Raw genomic sequence first — 20,869 nt, 5'->3', positions numbered from 1 at the left:
GTCGATTCATTTAAATCCAACACCTATCGACCTTTTGCCATACCCCTGTGATAAAAAAAATATAGAACCGACACCTTTAAACACTATAAGTGCTGGTTCTAGAGAAAAAACCATACTATAGATGCAGGTTTTTAAAAGAACCGATACCTATAATATTATAGTTACCGGTTAATTAAAGAACTGATTATATGTGTCGGTTTTTTAAAATAAACCGGCGCATATACCCACGTTTTTCTCTAGTGTCTTCTCCTTTCTCCCACGCTTCTCTCTCAAGCGTCTCTTTCTTAGTCTCTCTCACGGCCGCCGCTCGACGGTGGCAGCGGCCCACCCTCCCCTTCGCTAGATTCAGCGGGCTCCCGCGACCAGCGGCAAGCTACCCACGAGCGGTGGCGTTGGGCTCCCCTCCACTAGATCCGGCGAGAGGGAAGGCAGTAGCAGTGCTAGTGAGATGGAAGGCGGCGGCCTCCTCTCCGCCGCTGGCTGCCATGATGGTGGGGGCAGCTAGATCAACGATGGGAAGGTAGGGGAATCGATTTTTGTGATTGTGTTTGGATGATTTTTGTGATGATTTCGATGGAGCTGACTCGATGCATAAGGATTCGTGGATCGTCAAAGGTGCCGGTTTCTAAACCGACACCTATATCTCTTCACATCACTGCCGGCATATAGGTGTCGGTTGGAAAAACCGATATTTACAACCGACATCTATAGCACTTTCTGTAGGAGTGTACATGCATAAACCTCCCTAAAAAAACATACATAAACCAGCTATACACGCACACAAGCACACAGATTAGCACTATCTGTTCAAAGGAAACGCGTTGCCTTGGAGTTTTATTCCACGGCTAACGCACGGCACAAGCTACTTGCCGTACGTCCGAACAAGAGACTCCCACAAGGCAAGCAGGGCAGCAATCAGAACACCGAGAAGGCAAATCATGGTGATGACCATCCACGCATGGCCAAATAAGGCAAGAATATAGTCTACGATAAACACAGGTATGCCGACCCAAAGCCAGCCAACGTCGACGAGTGTGTCCCGCACGGCAGCGGGAGCACTTGGCAAGAACAGGTCCATGTACTGTCTTACCACACCGACCAGCGCCATGTAGACTCCCCATAACATGACAGCCAGCAGACACCATGGGTAGCTAGCACCGTCGAAAGGGCGGATGTAGAGGTCATATGCCAAGTACATGGAACCGGCGATGAACATGGAGGGTAAGTAGATCGCCAGTACCCACATCACCGAACGGGATGTGCGAGACTTGGAGTTCGCTTTCCCAACCGTCAGTGCAGGAGAACTGCGTCGCGCTTCTAGTCTGATCGTTGGTAGCGCTAGCACTGCTGATCTGGTACAGCAGCTGTAGAGGGTCTAGGGTATAGCCTCTGTCTGCAAGCATCTTAGTATATGATCTTCGCAACCAAGGCATGTCTGCAAGTGTGTTATGATAGATCCTGCAAAAAGAGAAAAGGAGTATATATGGTATGACATCAGTTCTATCCATAGAAAAATACTGTACATACATGGAATTAAGTTATATGAACCAACCGCTGTACACAATATTTGCTCACGCTCTACTGACCTCTTCCTAAAAGCATCACATGTTTTCAGAATTTAAAATGCCAGATGAACACGAAGCATGCTATAACAATTAACTAACGGTTTTCAGAAGAAGAAATAATTTTACTACTCTGCACTCAAAGAACCTGCATAGCTCCAATAAAAGCCTAAAACTGTATGCAATTGACATGATCTGACAGACTCCAACCATGTGCATAGAGATTGAACAAAAATATGTATTTTTTTTAGTTCAGTTGTACTGCTCAGGTACCTGACTATCGTTACTCTGTTTGCAGAACAACTCGCATTTCATATGTTTTGGTAAAAGGAAAGTACTAACACTTGTTCAACCATGAACACAACACTACCAGAACAACTTGTATTCCATGTGTTTTGGTAAAAAAGAAAACTTGTTTAATCATGAATACAAGTATACAGCACTATCAGAACAACTCGTATTTGGTAAAAATAAAGTCCTGATACTGGTTTAACCATGAATGTAATACTAAACAGAGGAAGCTGCACCGTAAACATCATAAGAGGTTGAGACATAGCGTTCAGTCATCACAGGCCGAACATCAGGGCCCTAAAAACTGGTCATGGAGGATTACGCTTTTGTTAAATTAGACTACCCAACAGAATTATATACCACATGTAAATTTCAAAGGTTCAGCCCGGCAAGATTGGCAATGGCAGGAGACCTGGCTGTATGGATTCGTAAACTAACACAGCATGGCCGAAATTATTAGTATTATCTTTTCTGGCGGCCGAGCAGGTGGGCTCCTCCGGCCCTAGAGCCCGCCGGAACCCTAACCCTAAACAGCAGCCGCCTCCTCCGGCGAGTCGGACGCCATAATAACGAACATGGCAGGGGACGGAGGAGGATCATACCTCGATCTGTTGGGACTTCCGCCGAAGACGGAGGGGAGCAGATTCGCCGCGTCGCGGCTTCGGCAGCGGCGGCGGTGCGGCGGCGAAGGAGGTGGGGGCGAGTGGCGACGGGATTGGGGATTCAATCGACACACAGTCAGTCGTAACTAGTACTAAGGCCTTAATTTGGGCCTGTACTGGGCCACAAGAAAGTATATAAACGAAAATCAAAACAGTAATAAAAAGAGTCCAATTCAGACTTTTGAGTCCGATTAGGCTTGGAAATATCCAATCACGTCTACGGGCTGAGAAGGAAGAACAATCGATTTTCCCGTGGAGAAAAAATAGTATTTTTTTTTCATCTCGCATACCAATTGTGATATATTTAATTATTTGCCGAATCTGATTCGTATCCCTCCGTCCCCAAGTATTAAATCAATACAAAATAATTCCCTCGATTTTTTATGAACAAGTTTAATAGTAGTAGAGTTAACTATTAGCTATAAACCTATCTCTTCTCTATCTCTATTTCATATAAAAAAGTTAAACATGTTTTTACCAAAAGTTTTGATATGTCACATGTCATCGTGTCTGTTTCGAGGTCAGAGCCCATAGCGCCTACGACCCTACTTGGCTAGCCCAATCAGTGGTCTAATGTTATGCAGACAAAGTATGGACAAAACGAAGATCGGGAGATATACCCAATCTCATGTTCAGACTTTAGACCTCGATGGCATCCTGCTGTTCTTTCCAGTAAATAAAAGTCATTCCCCTGCAAATATTTCACCTTATGGAATCAGATCGTCTGACTTCACCTGGAATGATGGTAGAGAGCAGTCACGCGAATCCCGTCGTCCACCCGTGATCGAACGATGGCTCACCATATGATCTAACGCTGCTCCTCTCAGACACTGGGCCTTGGCAGCTCGGGCCAACAAGTGCTTCTATGGATAAGGAAAGGGTTCGCTGCCAACGCGTCATCCGGACTTGCAGTCGAGGATGGAGGACCGTCCCGTCGCCATCGTCACCGAGACGGGCGCCGTCCTCGCTGAGCGCTGCTCCGTCGCCGAGTCGTAGGTGCCGAGCTAGATGCGCACCCGGTTCTGCGGCAGCCGGATCTCCGCCACCCACTTGCCCCACTGCGGCTGCCGCACGCCGCGGTACAGCTTCTGCCGCAGCAACATGGCCTCGTCAGGCGGCACAACAATTGTAGCATGTCTCAGAATGGAGTTGCTCCTCGTCTCAGAATGGATAGGACCTGCTGGAGGGTTGCCACAGCCGTGATTCCAATTAAGCTAGAAGATGTCTGTAGGATAGCAGGGATTGGAGTCGATATATCCGAAAATGTTCTGTAGGATAGCAGTGATTGGAGTCGATATATCTGGAAATTTCCAGTGTGTTGTATTCATCGTGTGCTATATCTGAAATTTTCAGTGAGTAACAGAGGAAGGTTGTCTTGCCTGTGAAGTGACATTTGTGCAAGAGCTAGCAAGACTGTAGCTTGTGATTGTCATTGTGTTGTAAATTGTTTGGAATTGAATAACTAGGGGAAAACCCATCCCTACAGCAAACAAAATATTTAATTTGATGATGGTATGATAAGCAACTAAAATATATCTGTACGCATTGGGAGAAAGAAACAAGCATGGGTTACACACTTCTTTTCTTCCATCTCATATATCCTACTACTATTTTTTGATGAATCGCAAGTTGATGTTTCGTTAAACTATTTCCACACGGGCTAACATAGGAGAGGATAGCAAACAAATTTGAAGAAGATTGATGCAATCTAAACACACACACATGGAGATTGTGCAAACCTGCGAGCATGATCTTGCTTTCCCTGTTTTTACTGCAGCCGATCGCCTCACCCTCGTGCTCCACGGAGAAGTCGATCGCCCTCGCCAATACCAACGCCTCACGTTCGCTCGCAGGAAAAGCATACGGGATTCATGCCAAAAAGGAAAACACGGCGCCGAGAAGGGGAGCAACGGGCTGAAGATGGTGCGCTTGTTGGGCCCAGGCCCAGATAACAGAGGAGTGAAGCAGCAGGACCTGCAGCTCCACGCAAAGGTGTTCGATCCTGAGCTGGCGGACGGATTCGCGTGACTGCTTTCTACCATCATTTCCCGTGAAGTCAGACGATCTAATCCCCAGTTTACCGCTTCACACCATAAAATTGAGAAAAGTTGATCTGCAACCATTAGTGGATAAGATAAGATTGAGAATACCGGGCTGGAAGGGCAGATTTTTCACATCGGCTGCCCGGGAGGTCCTCGTCAAATCAACTGGAGCTGCGTGTTGTTTGGGTGCGACGAAGATAAGCAACAATGACATATTGCAGTCTCCTTCTAGGTGCGCTGGTGCCAGCCGTACATACGTAGTGGCATCTTGGTGGCTTTGACCGATGTCCAGATGAATAGTCGAAGCTACTTGATCACTTATGTGACGGACTTGGCATCGAACACACTTTTGCTATGAAGACGGAGTTGTTGTGTCGCTAGAGGTGACAAGCTTGGCAACGATGACACAGTTTTCACGAAGTCCAAGTTGCGGTATTGCTTATGCAGCAAGCTAGGTAATGATGCTCCGTGTTTAGGCTCTGTCATCATTTGTTGTTTGGTGGGTGTGGATGGTTTTGTGTGTGTTGCCCTTGTTCACATGCCTGCATATTTGGCGAGACTTTTCCCGTCGAGTTGTTTATCTCTTCTCTATAACCTGTTGGATTTCTATTCCTACTTACTGAAATATAATTGGTAGTCATTTTACATGTTTAGTTTTAAAGGAAGGCAAATTTTGCTACGTGATATCGCGACTTCGTGGTTTTAGTTATAGGACACCACACGAAAGTGAGTTTTAAGGAATAACACTCTATAAACGTTGTAATTTGCTAGCGGACACCGCGCGTCCGTGCCGATTTTTTTAGTGTATTCATGCTGATGTCGTGAGAGGGGGACCACTTTTGTAGCCGGCGTAACCAAAATACCCCTGCATCTTTTGGTTATGTCGTGAGAGGGAGGTAGCAATGCACACGTCCCTTGGTGACCCCGACGGCGTGTGGAGAACTCGGTGACAGCGAGCAAGCCCTCCGCTGGCTTTCCCTCCCCCTCTGGTGATGACCTCATCACGACTTGAGGACACGATGTGATGGGAGCATTTTGTTTACGCTGGTACAAAAGTGGGCCCCCTCTGATGACGTCAGCACGAATACACTAAAATAATCGACACGGTGTCTACATGCAAATTACCATATTTATAGATGAGATAATCCAAAAAATGCCATTGATAAGCGTTCAAATTCTAGAAATGCCATCTACAAGTGTGAGTTCCAAGAAATACCATCGTACAAAAGACTTTATCCCAAAAATGCCATCGTCGTTAGGATTCGTCCATTCCGCGCCGTTAAGTTCTACAGGATGAACAGTGTTTTTAACGGTGCAAAATGAACGGAACCCTAATGGCGATGGCATTTTGGGATAAAATCGTTTGTACGATGGCATTTCTTGGAACTCACACTTGTCGATGGCATTTCTATGACTTGGACGCTTGTCAATGGTATTTCTTGGATTATCTCTTTATAGATTGTTTTCCCCTAAAGTTTGCTTCGTGCAGTGTCCTATAGCTAAAACCACGAAGTCGCGATGTCTTGTCGCACATTTTTCCTTAAAGAAAATATCAAGTAGTTTCAGTAGTTACTGCAAAAAGAACATCACTAGTAAATTGCAATACAAATCTATAGAAATCGAGTGGCAATATACTTCTATACCAGAAGGAAACAGTTGGTGGATTTGATTTTGGGGCAATCGCTCATTTGATATTGGTATGAAGTCTAACTACTGATATGTTACTATTTTTTTAGTTTTGTTTATTTGACCCCACGTTTTTAAATCGGAGTTCAATGCTGACCCTATTCCGTAATGGCAAGATAACGGTTTTAACTAAGGACAAATTATCCTTTTTGTACTTGCTCATTTGACCCTGCTGTATAAACAAATTGAAGAATACAGAGCCAATGTTAGTGAAGAAAAACACATACAGAGCTCCAAGATGGAGATGCTCGGTGGGCAAAATCCAATGTCGCTGCCAACCTGCCCCTTGCTCGCCCACCACCCACAACCCCATTGACCTTGCCGCCTCGCTTGCGCGCCAGGAGGACCCGACTAGATCTTGACGGAGGGAGCCAGAGGTGGATGTCGAGCTCGATGCAGGAGCCCACCTACCACACTATCGCTGTCATCGCCACCGTCACGCCATCACCGTCATTGTGCCTTTTGATGGCCCGATTTCCTTACGCCACTATCCTGGCTCGCTGCGCAGTAGGCCGCCATTGCTGCTGCACCTGCTACCTTTGCGCACCGCCATTGCTGATCTCGTCGCGTGCTGCCGCTGTCGTCACCCCTGTTGCCTCTGCGCACTATGGCCGCCGCACACCACCGCCGACCCTGCTCCCTCCGTGCACCGTCGTCGCCCAATTCGACATGTGCTATCACAATCACCACCTTTGTGCGCCGCCGCTGCCTTTGCCTATGCTCCCTCCGTTCTCGCCGCGCACCACCGTCGTCAATCTCGACGTGCTCTACCGCCGCTGCACCTCCATGCGTCGCCGCCGCCTCCGCCTATGCTCCCTTCGCTCTAGCCACGTGCAATGCCACCGCTCGCTTTGTCTCGACCACCGTCTTCCTCCTAAGATGAATGGGTCCCTCGGGAGTGGATGAAAAAAAATGGTGTGGAGATAGGTGCAGTGGACTTAAGGGCATTTTGATTGGTTTGGCTTATAAATATTTATTTTTCTTTTTCTAAGTGAAACTCTAACGATTTAGTGGAAATAGGGTCAAACAACAACTTTGATTTTAACAAGCAGTCTCAAGTTAGTAAACTTGAAAAAATAAGATCAGATTGACAGTTAGACTTTGGAATAGGATCAAATATCCACTTTCATTTTTTACCATACGAGGCAAGGCGCTTGTGCTAATTTGCGCGTGGAAAAGATTTCCCATTTCGAAATCTTGGCCCGCGTAAACTTAACGCCTACTCCACCGATCTCTCGCCAAGTTGGAATCGGAGTGCGCTTAATTACCGTCCGATGCAGCCCATTTCCAAGTCGGAGAGCGCCTTCCAGCCGTCCGATCGACCGATGCCCTATAAATCGAGTCATCCAGCGAGGCCTCCTCTCCTCTCCGCCGGCATCCACGCTCCCTTTCCAAATCCTCTCCTCTTCTCTCGCACGCGCCACCCAAATCCTCTCCTCCCATCTGCTCTCCTCTGCCTCTTCCCATCATGCCGGCCCCAGCCATGGCGCCCGCGGTGGCGAGCCGCAAGCGCGTTGCGGCCGACGATCCGGAGCCCCGCTCCTGCTGCGGATCCTCCCCGGCGAGCGGGCCGAAGCGGCGGCGATACAACTTCGGGAGCGCCGATGACTACGAGCGCCTCGACGTGGTCGGCCAGGGCGCGTTCGGCGTGGTGCTCAGGGCGCGGGATCGCCGCACCGGCAAGGTCGTCGCGCTCAAGCGCCTCATCGGGACGGACGAGGGCGGCCGCTTCTCCCGCGACTTCGACGCGCTCAGGGTGGAGGCCGCCTGCCAGCACGCCTGCCGCGGCCACCCCAACATCGTCCAGATCAAGGACGTCGTCGCCGACGCCAAGACTGGTGACCTCTTCCTCGTTCTCGAGTTCGTCGGAGGCAGCCTCCGGGATGAGTTCCCCAGGGCCCGCCCGGAGGACATCGTCCGCGCCATGATGCGGCCGCTCGTCGACGCCGCCAAGAAGATGCACGCCTCGCGCGTCATCCATCGCGACATCAAGCCGGAGAACATCCTTGTCAGCTTCTCCGGGGAGCTCAAGATCTGCGACTTCGGGGCCGCCACGCTGATGAAGCCCGCCGGGAAGCCGTACGACCTGTGCCGCCCCGGCACGCTGCCGTACACCTCGCCAGAGCATCTCGCCGGCAACCGATGCTACGGCCCCGCGGTGGACATGTGGGCGTTGGGGTGCATCATGGGCGAGCTCCTCACCGGCGCGCCGCTGTTTGGAGGCGACATGACGGAGAAGGAGCTGCTCGCCGACCTGTCCGCCAACCTGGGTGACCAGCTCAATGAGCTCTTCTATGATGTCCTGCCGGAGCTGTCGCCGGCGGCGCGCGAGGTCCTGTCCGGGCTGCTGGCGTTCGATCCAGAGAAGAGGATGACGGCGGCGGAGGCGCTGGAGCACCGGTGGTTCGCCGAGGAGCCCAAGAAAGCAGAGTTCCCTGGCTTCGTGCCTCTCTTCGGTTAGTCTGTCAGTGTAGAGTGTTAGTTTCAGATTGTCAGTCTGCATGTAACTTAGAACTGTTAGTCTGCAGTCTTGTCTTTAAATTAGAACTGATGATTGCTAGTCTTGTTTAGGACTGATGATTGCATTAGCAAATTGGCATTGCAATCAGTGTAGTCTTATTCTTCTGATTATTCATCTGTAAGCATAATTATGTAAATCCTATTCAATTTGTATAAAGTAATTCAAGGCCCTATTTGTTCAATAAAATTATCAGACTTTTTTCAGCTTGGTGAGTCCTTCATGAGTGCCTGTTTGTTAATCTTCAGGAAATGGGAATAGTTTTGTAGAATGTGTTGTATCTTCAGTACATACCGGGAATAACAAAAACAGAGTCATCTGTACACCTTAGTGTCAGTCTGTAACTTAGCAATGTTGGTAGTCTTGTCTTAGGACTGATTATTTCATTACGACTAGCGCATTGGCACCGCAATCAGTGTAATCTTATTCTTCTTATTATTCATTGTAACTTTGTAAGCATAATTGTGTAATCAAATTCATGTTCAGAAAAAAAATTGCAGATAGCAATTCAAGGCCATCTTTGTTTCAGAAATCATCAGCTAATTGAGCCCTGCAACATGATTGCTTGTTTGTTAATTTCCCATGAAAAGGGACTGGTTTTGTAGTTTGTGGATTCTGTGGTTGACTGTAAGCATATACCAGGAAAAAGAAAAACAGAGTGATCTCAAAAAAAAAAAAGGAAAAAGAGAAGAGAGAGAGACAATTAAGGAGAGAGGAGATTAATGTTTTCTTACATATAAGCATCCCAGAGAGAAAGTTTTGCAAAGCGCACACACCGTGTCATCTATGCCAAAGGAGTATTTAGGTTGTTTCAGATCATTTGTCGGAATCATCTATGCCAAAGGAGTATTTAGATTGTTTCAGACAATAGATTCATTTGTCGGAATCTGAATTTTTGTCTGAAAAAATAGAGTAAAGAGGCTCTGTACACTTTCATTCATCATACCTGGAGCTTTTGTTTAACAAAAAAGAGGGGAAGTTATAGTTTTTGGTTTGGACTCACTCTCAGTAAGTGACAACTTGGATTTCCTCTACTATCGGTTCTTGCTGGAGTGCAGTAGAATATTCCTAAATGATTCATGCCCTATTTTGCAATACCTAGAACCATATCAGGACAAAACTTTTTTTTTTAGGACTGAACACCAGCAACTTCTTCAGATGACATGGACTGATGCATTATGAAAAGGAATAGGAACTTCCATCTTGAATATAACAAGTGTAGTTCAACCAATTATTTTTTTAGTTTTTGCCTACAGATACACCTTGGTATGTTGGTCTGGCAGCTTGGTATGCATGGCCACTGCCCACAGGATCCTGCACGCCACCTGGTCTGTCTGTCAATTTGTAATTTATCAATATTGCATTAAGCCATTAGCACATTGGCACTGCAACCAGTGTAATCTTATTCTTCAGATTATTCATTGTAAGCATATTCATGTAATCTTATTCATGTTCAGGAAATTTTGGTGAAGCAATTCAAGTCCATCTTTTTTTTCTCTTCATACTTCCACCATGTTTTTTATATAATGATACTTCCTGCATACTATATAACTGCAGAAAGCACAGAGCAATGTCTGGTGCTGATTTTAAATAAAAAAAAAGCTTGTCCAAGAAACATCTCTATACCCAGTTTGATATTTCTGATAAACCAATCAGTCGCAATGATCACTGAAGTTTTTGAAATTTGTGACCAACCTGATCATCGCTTACGAGAACATTGCAGTGCAGTCATTTCCAGTATAAGCCAAACACATGCAGTGACTAATAAACAAATACATATAACCTGTCGATTTATCAGGAATATCACACAACCCTGCAGTGCTTAACAAAAATGGGGATCCTTCTAAATATTTTTGTGGTCGGGCAATATGTTGCAAAATAATATCCCGAAAAACATAATGCTGTAAAAAACATAAAATCTGAAGGAAAAAAAAAATCTAGCGTTCACTCCCACGCCGATTCTGAAAGTGGTGAGGTGTACTGTGGAGGCACTAACCACTTCTTCCTGAAGAATACGAATAACAATTTGTTTTTTTTTTTTGATGCAAATGGTAGAGTGACTCTACCTTATAACCATTGTATTAATGGTGGTCAAAGAGTGACAAAGCCAAGAAATGGCAAAGAAGAGTACATTCAGGAAAGGAGAATCAAGATAAAAGAAGGAAAAAGAAGGGGCAATAATTGCAAAAGGTGAAAAGAGCGGGAATTAAAACAAGAAATTTAAAACATGAAAAACTTTTTTAAAAAAACTTAGAACTGACAAAAGAGGAGCTGAGGAGCTGAATAGTAAACGGAAGTGAAAACACTTCACAGTATCTTAGCTAAGCTTGTCCGCCCAAGTGTTGGTATGCACGCGAAGATTGGGCTTGAGACGATGAACCCACAACTGCAGGCTTTCTTTGATTTGATGCAGGGTGCTGGCAAACAGTTGGCTGTTTATACCTTTTATACCGGCGTGCGTCCGTCCGCACGAGGTAGCAGCCGACCCGACCGCTCGCGGTCGCTGGGGCGACAGGAGCGCCGTGGCGCCCGCGGCCTCTCCGCAGCGGCGGCGGCGGCGTCGCGAGGGTGCGGAGGGGATCGAGCCGGGCCGCCGGTTGGCTCGGCTCGGCTCGGCTGACCGAGTTGGGCTGGGCCGGAGAAGAGAGGAGGTGGGCTTGGGCGGTCCAGAAAGCAAACAGAGAAAGGCAGAAAGTAGACTTTCAAGCGGGCTCCCAAGACTGAGCCGAGCTAGGGTTAGAAGGGAGTTCGGCTAGACTTTAAGAAAAATGGGTTTTTCTCCCAGGGTAGAAAAGGAAAACCTTTTGAGATTTATAAATACTTTTATCAACAAGTTTGGGGGAGATAATTAATTGGTTAACTTATTTAGGGTTCACCCCAAATATAGAGATTTTGGTACGGCATAAAAAAGTGTAAAACCAAAGAGAGCCAGCATGATGCAAGTTTTCGCAAAAAAATTTCTGGAGGAATTTTTGGTTTCCGAATTTTATTTACTCAAATTTTCAAGGTGTTACACTCATCCACCAAAACATAGGCATCACCATCTTGCTCTGGCCTATCACAGGAAACGAGGCTCTTCTGCTGCATGTTCTAAATTTCCAGCATGATCAGGTGGACAAACAAGAAATGGATCTGCATTTACCATTTTAGTGGCAACAACCAGACTTGACCCACAACGTGCATTAGATTTGTTTACTACAACACTCTGAATAGAACCATAACCCTCTTTATCAACCACTTCAATACCAATTTCTAGCATATTCATATCTCACATGGACTTCATCATATGTTCAAGGTCTTTGTCAGTTTCCATCTTCCATCCACCACCAGTGCATTATCCAAGCCCCATACTGCAATTTGTTGGCTCACCCCCAAATTATCTTGCTTGCCATATCATCACGCGAATTGGCAAGAGAATAGCCCTTGCATCTATCAACCCACAAATCAAACCTTTGTTCTGCCATCTCTAACATCCCATACTCTAGGTTTGCTACGTACTTAGCACCCTTAACAACAATTCTAAATGCATTGCCAGGATCAATCCTGACATAACCAAAACTTACAACAATTTTGAAGTCAGAACAGATCTAATTCCAACAATAAACAAAAGTAACAAAAAAGAGTTCATCAAGTGAAAAGACAACTCACCAGAGGGGGCAAACAATTGGCTTCATCACTGCCACAGCCGCCACCAAGTGATGGCCGGCCGGCGCTAGGGTTAGGGTTTCCCGCCAGTTGCAGCCATTGGGGGCGACAACGTGAGTAGGCTGGATCAGAGGCACCATTGGGCAGGAAGGGCGGCGGAGGCGGCATGAGCAAGTGGGAGGGGCGGCGACACTAGCGGGCAGGAGTGGCAGCGACAAGTTTTTGGCTTCGAACAACAAGAAAGAATACTCTCTCCGTCCCTAAATTTTGCAACCTAGGACCGATGTATCCCAGTCCAGATTCGTAGTATTAGGATACATCCCATCCGGTTATAGGTTACTATATTTTGGATGGAGTGAATACTACATTGACCCATGAACAAAAATGTCATTTCAAATCCTTCATGCTGACATGGCTCTCTAATTAGGGATAAAATCTAGTGTTTGGGTAAAAAAAGGGGGAAGAGTGGTATCTAGATAGTGCCAATCCGTAAGAGTGGCAAATAGTTAAAAACCCCGATCCAAACGGATCAAGATCCTCTGACTTCAATGAACATGAGACATTGTTGGGACTTTAGCATGCTAGTCAACTTCATCCTGAGATGAGCCTGTCAAACCACACAAAGGTGGCGATCAAATGTGTTACACATTCAGGATAAGTACTAGTCCAAATGTGACGACCTGATGTGTTTCCAACTCATACTCATATAAGACTAGTTCCAGGATAAGTATAGTCCCACACTTTCATCTTAAGTAATGATACATAGAAGAAAAAACAACTTAATCCATTCTCACAGTGAAGTTAGTTTCATATATATATATATAGCATAGATATACACAGTGAAGTCATATAAGCATATTACACTAACTTCGATCCATTCTCAGCCGTCCGATCTACAGCGAACGAACGAGATTAATCGCTACAGTACGCTACAGCACTGTAGCGTGCTTGTCTGCCGTTAGCTTGCAAGGTTAGAGGAGCCGATCCGATCCGTTTGAATTTTCAGAATTTGCCATCCAATTCGCACTACTTTCAGAATATGCCACTGGATGTGAATTTTTTGCGCCACTCCGTCCGACGTCAGTCCTCGTCGTCGTTCGTCCATCTGTCGCCGCCCACATTCCCTTCCATCCGCCGATGCCGACGCCGCTGCGTCCCCATCCATCCACCGTCGCCGCCGTGACACCGTTCGTCCACCGGCACCCCTCCCCTCCCCCGTGTCCGTTCGCTGGCGCTGGTCCCGTCCCGCCATCCATCCTCCGACACAGCCCGTGTCCCCGTCCACCGGTGCCACCGACGGCGACAGTCGGACTCGGCAGCTCTTCGCCAAATCCACGAGGAAGATGGCTGGGTCGGCCTCCTCGACTCGCTCGATTACGACCTCCGCCGCAAGCTCCTCGACCACCACAACCTTGAGCAGGTTGTTGCTGCGGCGGCGGATGGACGGACGACGCGTCTGACATGACCGGCGGCGCCGACGGATGGATGGACGACGCGGCTGACATGACCGGCGGCGGATTGACGAGGACGCGGTGGCAGCGCCGGCGGATGGACGGGGACGCGAGCGGCGGCGCCGGTGGATGGACAGGAACGTGGCAACGCCGACGGACGGATGGACGACGCGGCTAACACGACTGGCGGTGGATTGACGGGGACTCGAGCGGCGGCGTCGGCGGATGGACGGGGGCGGCGGATGGACGGGGGCGGCAGACGGACATACGAGGATGAGGAGTGACGTCAGTGGATGGAGTGGCACATAATGAAGAAAATTGGTATCCCGGTGGCATATTCTGAAAATAGTACGAATTGGATGGCATATCATGAAGTGGCAAATTCTGAGAAATCTCGATCCAAACCCCCCCTAATCCATCCATCGAATCTCGTTGCTCGCCGGTCGCCGCCCCGTCTCCTCGCTTGCCGGTGACAAGGACGACCTCGTCGGGGCGGCGGAACCCTCCAGCCTCCGGGCTCGCCGCCGCCGCCAAGCTCGCATCCCGCGCCGGCCGCCGAGCTCGCCGCCCAACCCTCCCCAACCCCAAATCAATCAGATCAATTCAACTATCCAAGCCCAAGTTGTTGGATCTAGAATCCATGGCGATCGTTTACGCGGTGGTGGCGCGTGGCACCGTGGTTCTCGCCGAGTTCTCTGCCGTCTCCGGGAACGCCGGCGCCGTCGCCCGCCGCATCCTCGAGAAGCTTCCGCCCGACGCCGAGTCGCGCCTCTGCTTCGCGCAGGACCGCTACATCTTCCACGTCCTCCGCGCCCCTCCCCCCCCCGCCGCCGCCGCCGATGGGCTCACCTTCCTCTGCATGGCCAACGACACCTTCGGAAGTACATACTCTCTTTACTTACTAGTACTAGTATTACTCTACTAATCTATATGATCTATGGATTGGATTGGATGGATTCGTTCATTCATCTTCTTAGCATGTTCTTCATTCATTCAAGATGGTAATCTGTGTTGCTTCGTTAGCTAATTTAGGCATTTTTGCATGTACTTCATTCATTCATGTTCCTTTGTAAACTCTACTCTGTATTGTACTAGTCAATTTCCATCCATTTCTTTCATACTACAACTATTTTACTGTAACTACTCTATTAGTAGTGAGCGAGCGAAATCCAGACATACTGGTATGATAGAGCATTACTTGTTGTATAATTAATTACAGGACGAATTCCCTTTCTTTACCTCGAGGACATCCAAATGAGGTTCATCAAGAACTATGGCAGAATCGCCCATAATGCGCTCGCCTATGCCATGAACGATGAGTTCTCTAGGGTCCTCCATCAGCAAATGGAGTACTTCTCCAGCAACCCCAGCGCCGACACACTCAACCGTCTCCGTGGGGAAGTCAGTGAGGCAAGTATCCTATTTATTTATTGCCTTCCACACAATTTCCTTTCATTTTTGCTCTACAACCAAATGCTCATTCTTCCAACTTGCATTGTGCAGATACATACCGTCATGGTTGACAACATTGAGAAGATTCTCGACAGAGGTGAGCGCATCTCGCTACTCGTCGACAAGACCTCCACCATGCAAGACAGTGCTTTCCACTTCCGCAAGCAATCCAGGAGGCTCAGGAGAGCTCTTTGGATGAAAAATGCCAAGCTTCTGTAAGTCACCCTTTCTTTCTTTCTTTCTTTCTTGCTTACTACTGTACTATCTATCTCTTCTCTTCTTTACCACTCACTGACAGTACCCATTAACTAATGGTCAGTCCTGCACTCAAGTTCCTTTGTTACAAGTTGCTCCCTAATGACAAGTCCTGATTGATGTTATAAGGCCCTTCGAGATTGGTCCTTAGCCATGGACATTTGTTATTCCCTTTTTTTCCTGCCAGTTATAGTTTACCAAATCCTGAATTCAGCCTGAATGAATGTATACACACATAAGTTTAGAGCCAACAAAGCTGCAATTTCCTTTTCTGAGGCCAAGTCTAAAGAGCTTTATTCATCAGTGGAAATACCATTTTGCGCGATAGTATCTCCTAAGAATTCAGGAGTGCATGTTTAAATGAGCACACTCTGCACAATGATGAAGCTGCAATATCTTTGCTAGTCTGAAGCTGCAATATCTTTGCTAGTCCAAAATTATGTAATCATGTGCCTTCGGTTGGTCATTATTATCGAATAAACATGTTGGATAAGTGTATAACTGTATATCACTCAGTGACCCTTGTTGAATGGAATAAGCTGGTATATCATTGAGTTTGAGAACAATGGGCTATTGCTATTCTGTTTTTGCTGGGGTTTGAAAGAATTGGTGATTAATAGCAGGCATAACGAAATACTACTAGTTTTTTTTAAGGATCTAGAAAACTGTGTGTTTGGTTGCTGATTGCCATACATTACATGTATAAGATCCAACCCTTTCTTTAGAGTAAAATGCATCGCTAGTACCGCAACTTGCAAGGTGGGTGCAATTTAGTCACCCATCTTGTAAAATGCTCAAACAAGTCACTCATCTTGTTCTAGGGGTGCAAATTATATAAAACATGTGTCTTGTGGGTTGTTTGCAATGAAGTTATGTGCTATGTTACTTTGTTTTGCAAACATGGTCACACGATCCATAAATAAGCCAACGTGCAATACTACCAATAAGAAAATCCAATTAAAGATAAAATTTGTTAATGATTAAGCACAATACGCCGTGTTCACTGAAAGTTGGAGTAGTATAGCATATGCATGAAAAATATGAGTATTAATTTGTAATTGTTATGCTTGCCCTGCCCACAAGGCAAAAAAAAAAAGAAGGCATGATGTTAGATCAATAGAACATTCAATTTGAAAACAATCCATGTAACAATGTATTTGATAAGATTTGCACTATCGAAGCAAGATGAGTGACTTATTTGAGCAATTTGCAAGATGGATGACTAAACTACACCCACATCGCAAGTTGTGATACTATTGGTGTATTTTACTCCTTTCTTTATTATGATGACTCTAAGATCTACAGTAGTAATAACATTTTTGACAGCATCTGACATATTTTGTCTTGCGTTGTTGCAGTGCTGTGTTGACAGCTGTCATAGTACTTCTACTTTACTTGATCATCGCTGCTTTCTGCGGAGGCCTTTCTCTTCCATCATGTAGATCATGATCCGCTCTACAGATTTACCTCAATTGAAGCATCACACCATGTAACAACAATGCAAGCCTATCAATGCCATGTGTCGTATCTGTTCAGCTCCCAAAGCTACAAGTGATGTTTTGAGAAAATGATTTGGTGTTGAGTTTTCATTATCAGGAGGGTTGTGCTCCTTCAAGTTAATATGGAACGGTTTGTACAAAATGGGATCTATATGTACAGTAGTATGTCGTTGGTTGTTTCTGGCACCTGAACTGAACAAGGAGGTGTTGGCTAAGACTTTTCTGTACCGTTGTGCTTGCACATGAATTGGATGTTTTGCCTGATGATATGAGTGCTGTGGTATGCCCTTTCCTTAACTAAAGCGAATGGCATGTAATATTCTCAAGAGAATATATGAATATGGTTTATGAGTAATGTTATCCTGATAAATAAATTTTTGGAAGCAGGGAAATTCTGCCCAAAATGAAGTGTTGAATTACTACATGGAGTGTGATGAAATGATTTGTAGCTCCCGGGGATCAGCTGGCGTGATGGATGTTCATGTAGTGGGTTGGAGTGCCGTCACTCTGAATCTCTGATAGTTTCAGAATGCTGAAGTAATACAATACAGAGCTGAAATTTGGGAGGACATTTAGGGTAATGTCGGAGGAGTCTATTGTTAATGCAGGGAGTTGGTAATACATTACATTGATCGATCAGGTAGAAAGCAAAATGAAAATGGTGCAGCATGATGGATTGCAGATGGCAGAGCGAGCGAGCAGTTAGAAAGAACGTCTTTTCTTCACTCACATATATACAAGTATGGATTGGAACTCATCATTTAGTCCTTACATATACACCCAGCAACGGTCTCAGGTCAATGATAAGAGTTGATTATTAAACAGTTAGTAGTATGATTTGATGACCCAAACAACTACAACTCCTCTGCAAATAGAGTAATATGTATATATACCTACATAGATAGAGGGATAGATTGCCAACAAGATAGATATAGATCGATCGATCAATAGTAGCAGCAGTAGGTAAATTAAGGAAGCAGCAGAAGAGATTGTTAATTAATTAATTAATTAATTAAGCAGAGGCAGCATGAGCGGGATTTGTCTCTCGGATCAATCTTAAATATCTGAAGAAGCTAATGATGTTGGCCTTGAATTGACTTACACAAATTTGTCTGAACATGAATAAGATTTCATATATATGCTTCTTATGAACAATCAGAAGAACAGAATTACATTGATTGCAATGCCGATGTCCTAATGCAATCATCAATCTTAAGACAAGACTACCAATATTACAAAGTTACTAGTAAGTAAATCTGCTAATGCCGCGGTGGATGACTCTCATTCTATTGCGTTCTTATAACATCATCCTGATACTACTGCTTTTCTGTTTGCAGCATCCTGATGCGTAAAAGTGCAGCAACACTGGAGAAACAAATATATGAGTTTGAAGTAAGGGTGGTTTCTTTGTAATTAGTTTCAGCTTGGACAAATAGATCTTGACAGGCGACAAAGCCATAAAAGATCACTACCTAGTCCCTACTGCCCATCTTGCCTTTGTAGAACATCTTGTTTTCTTGGTTGGGTACTAGACAGAAGTATTTCATTATCGAAAAAGACAGAAGTATTTAGGAGTACTGTACTCAAAGCAAGAGCTGGCAGTTGAGGAAAACCAGGTGTGTTTAGTTCACGCCAAAATTGGAAGTTTGGTTGAAATTGGAACGATGTGACGAAAAAGTTGGAAGTTTGTGTATGTAGGAAAGTTTTGATGTAATGGAAAAGTTGGAAGTTTGAAAAAAAATTTTCGAACTAAACTCGGTCCCAAAGTCCAAAAAAAAAAACTAACATTCTCTTTCGCTCTCTCTCTCTCTCTCTCTCTTGTTAACCAAAAGCTGCACATAGGATAAATGAAAGTCTAGAAGCGTTTTACTCTATTTTTAGACGAAAACTTAGATTCCGTAAAATAAGTCTATTTCTGAAACAAACTAAATATTCCATTGGCATAGATTCTGTTTTTTTTTCCTATTCCCTTTTCTTTTTTCACATCATCGCTCTGTTTTACCTTTTCCTGGTATACGCTTAGAATTCACAAACTACAAGCCAAGTCTCTTTTTCTGAAAATTAACAAAGAAGCAATCATGCTGCAGGACTCAATTAGCTGATAATTTCTGAAACAAAGATGGATTTGAATGGCTTTCTACAAAATCTTCTGAACATGAATTGGATTATATAAATATGCTTGCGATGGATAATCTGAAGTATAAGATTACAATGACTGCAGTTCCAATGTGCTAATGGCCTAATGCAATGATCACTCCTAAGACAAGACTACCAGTATTGCTAAGTTAGACTGACAGACAGAATAGGTGGTGGGCAGGATCCTGTGGGTTGTGAGCCTGTGACCATGGGATTGAGATCAAATGCAGTCACCTAATACTTGACGATGCATTCCAAGCTGCCAGATCATGATACTAATTGGATGAACTACAGTTATTACATTCAAGAATCAAGATGGAAGTTCCTGTTCCTTTTCAGAATACATCGCTCCATGTCGTCTGAAGAAGCCGATGTTGTTCAGTCTTATAATATGAATATGCCTTCAGGTAGTACACCAAAGCAACAAGATTACGCTAGTCAAATGCCTATATTAGTGCATGCAGAGTACTCTGCTTTCTTCTTCTTTTTCTATCAAAACTCTGATTCTGACAGATGAAGTCTATTGTCTGAAACAACCAAAATACTCCAACAGCAGTGATCACAATTCACAATGTGTCTTTTTGCACAACGGTTTCCCTTATTTTGGATGTCACTTTTCCTGAGATTAAACAAACAAAAGCATCCATGAAGCAGGACTCAAAACAAACTGAAGTGGATGACTCTGATTCTATTGCGTTCTTATAACATCATCCTGATACTACTGCTTTTCTGTTTGCAGCATCCTGATACGTAAAAGTGCAGCAACAATGGAGAAACAAATATATGAGTTTGAAGTAAGGGTGGTTTCTTTGTAATTAGTTTCAGCTTGGACAAATAGATCATGACAGGCGACAAAGTCATAAAAGATCACTCCCTAGTCCCTACTGCCCATCTTGCCTTTGTAGAACATCTTGTTTTCTTGGTTGGGTACTAGACAGAAGTATTTCATTATCTAGACAGAAGCATTTCATTATCGAAAAAGACAGAAGTATTTAGGAGTACTACTGTACTCAAAGCAAGATCTGGCAGTTGAGGAAAACCAACTTTGTCACTTACTAAAGGGGAGTCCAAAGTCCAAACATAAAAAAACTAATATTCTTGCTTGCTCTCTCTCTCTCTCTCTCTCTCTCTCTCTCTCTTTTTTGTTAACCAAAAGCTGCACATAGGATAAATGGAAGTCTAGAAGCCTTTTACAGTTTTACTGATCTATTTTTAAGACAAAACCTTAGATTGCGGAAAATGTGTCTATTTCTGAAACAACCTAAATATTCCATTGGCATAGATTCTGTTTTTTTTCCTATTCCTTTTTCTTTTTTTTTTCACATCATCGCGCTGTTTTACCTTTTCCTGATATATGCTTAGAATTCACAAACTACTAGCCAAGTCTCTTTTTCTGAAAATTAACAAACAAGCAATTATGCTGCAGGACTCATTAGCTGATAATTTCTGAAACAAAGATGGACTTGAATGGCTTTCTACAAAATTTTCTGAACATATATTGGATTATATAAATGGCCTAATGCAATCATCACTCCTAAGACAAGACTACCAATATTGCTAAGTTACAGACTGACAGACATAATAGGTGGTGGGCAGGATCCTGTGGGTTGTGAGCCGGTGACCATGCATTCCAAGCTGCCAGATAATGGTACGAATTGGATGAACTACAG

The 20,869-nt window shown here is 44.9% G+C and overlaps 2 protein-coding genes and 1 long non-coding RNA gene across 3 annotated transcripts; 2 read left to right on the top strand and 1 right to left on the bottom strand.

The window, feature by feature from the left end:
* Positions 1 to 604: 604 nt before the first annotated feature.
* LOC127786116 (uncharacterized) lies at positions 605 to 2,602 on the bottom strand. Its single transcript, XR_008019912.1, has 2 exons — positions 2,456 to 2,602; positions 605 to 1,458 (listed from the first exon to the last, which is right to left on the bottom strand). It is a non-coding gene; the product is annotated as an uncharacterized LOC127786116 (long non-coding RNA).
* Positions 2,603 to 7,610: 5,008 nt separating this feature from the next.
* Positions 7,611 to 9,113, top strand: LOC127753005 (putative cyclin-dependent kinase F-2). Its single transcript, XM_052278457.1, has one exon. It carries the CDS (start codon positions 7,712 to 7,714, stop codon positions 8,702 to 8,704), a length of 993 nt encoding a protein of 330 aa, XP_052134417.1. The 5' UTR covers positions 7,611 to 7,711; the 3' UTR covers positions 8,705 to 9,113.
* A 5,135-nt stretch (positions 9,114 to 14,248) lies between these two features.
* On the top strand, positions 14,249 to 17,418 carry LOC127753512 (vesicle-associated membrane protein 714). The gene is made up of 4 exons (XM_052278999.1): positions 14,249 to 14,738; positions 15,077 to 15,267; positions 15,361 to 15,524; positions 16,923 to 17,418. Exons 1-4 carry the CDS (start codon positions 14,498 to 14,500, stop codon positions 17,011 to 17,013), a joined length of 687 nt encoding a protein of 228 aa, XP_052134959.1. The 5' UTR covers positions 14,249 to 14,497; the 3' UTR covers positions 17,014 to 17,418.
* The last annotated feature ends 3,451 nt before the right edge of the window (positions 17,419 to 20,869 follow it).

The sequence above is a fragment of the Oryza glaberrima genome, chromosome 10 (genome assembly GCF_000147395.1).
Source record: "Oryza glaberrima chromosome 10, OglaRS2, whole genome shotgun sequence".
Classification (NCBI taxonomy): domain Eukaryota; kingdom Viridiplantae; phylum Streptophyta; class Magnoliopsida; order Poales; family Poaceae; genus Oryza; species Oryza glaberrima.
The sequence above is the reverse complement of the archived record's forward strand: the minus strand, read 5'-3'. Positions and strand labels throughout refer to the sequence as shown.

What these genes read in the sequence shown, in the direction of transcription:
- LOC127753005 (XM_052278457.1), top strand. Translation starts at nt 7,712, where the DNA reads ATGCCGGCCCCAGCCATGGCGCCCGCGGTGGCGAGCCGCAAGCGCGTT.
- LOC127753512 (XM_052278999.1), top strand. Translation starts at nt 14,498, where the DNA reads ATGGCGATCGTTTACGCGGTGGTGGCGCGTGGCACCGTGGTTCTCGCC. An exon ending in GGCCAACGACACCTTCGGAA is followed by an intron (nt 14,739 to 15,076) that starts GTACATACTCTC and finishes AATTAATTACAG; the next exon opens with GACGAATTCCCTTTCTTTAC. An exon ending in ATGAAAAATGCCAAGCTTCT is followed by an intron (nt 15,525 to 16,922) that starts GTAAGTCACCCT and finishes GCGTTGTTGCAG; the next exon opens with TGCTGTGTTGACAGCTGTCA.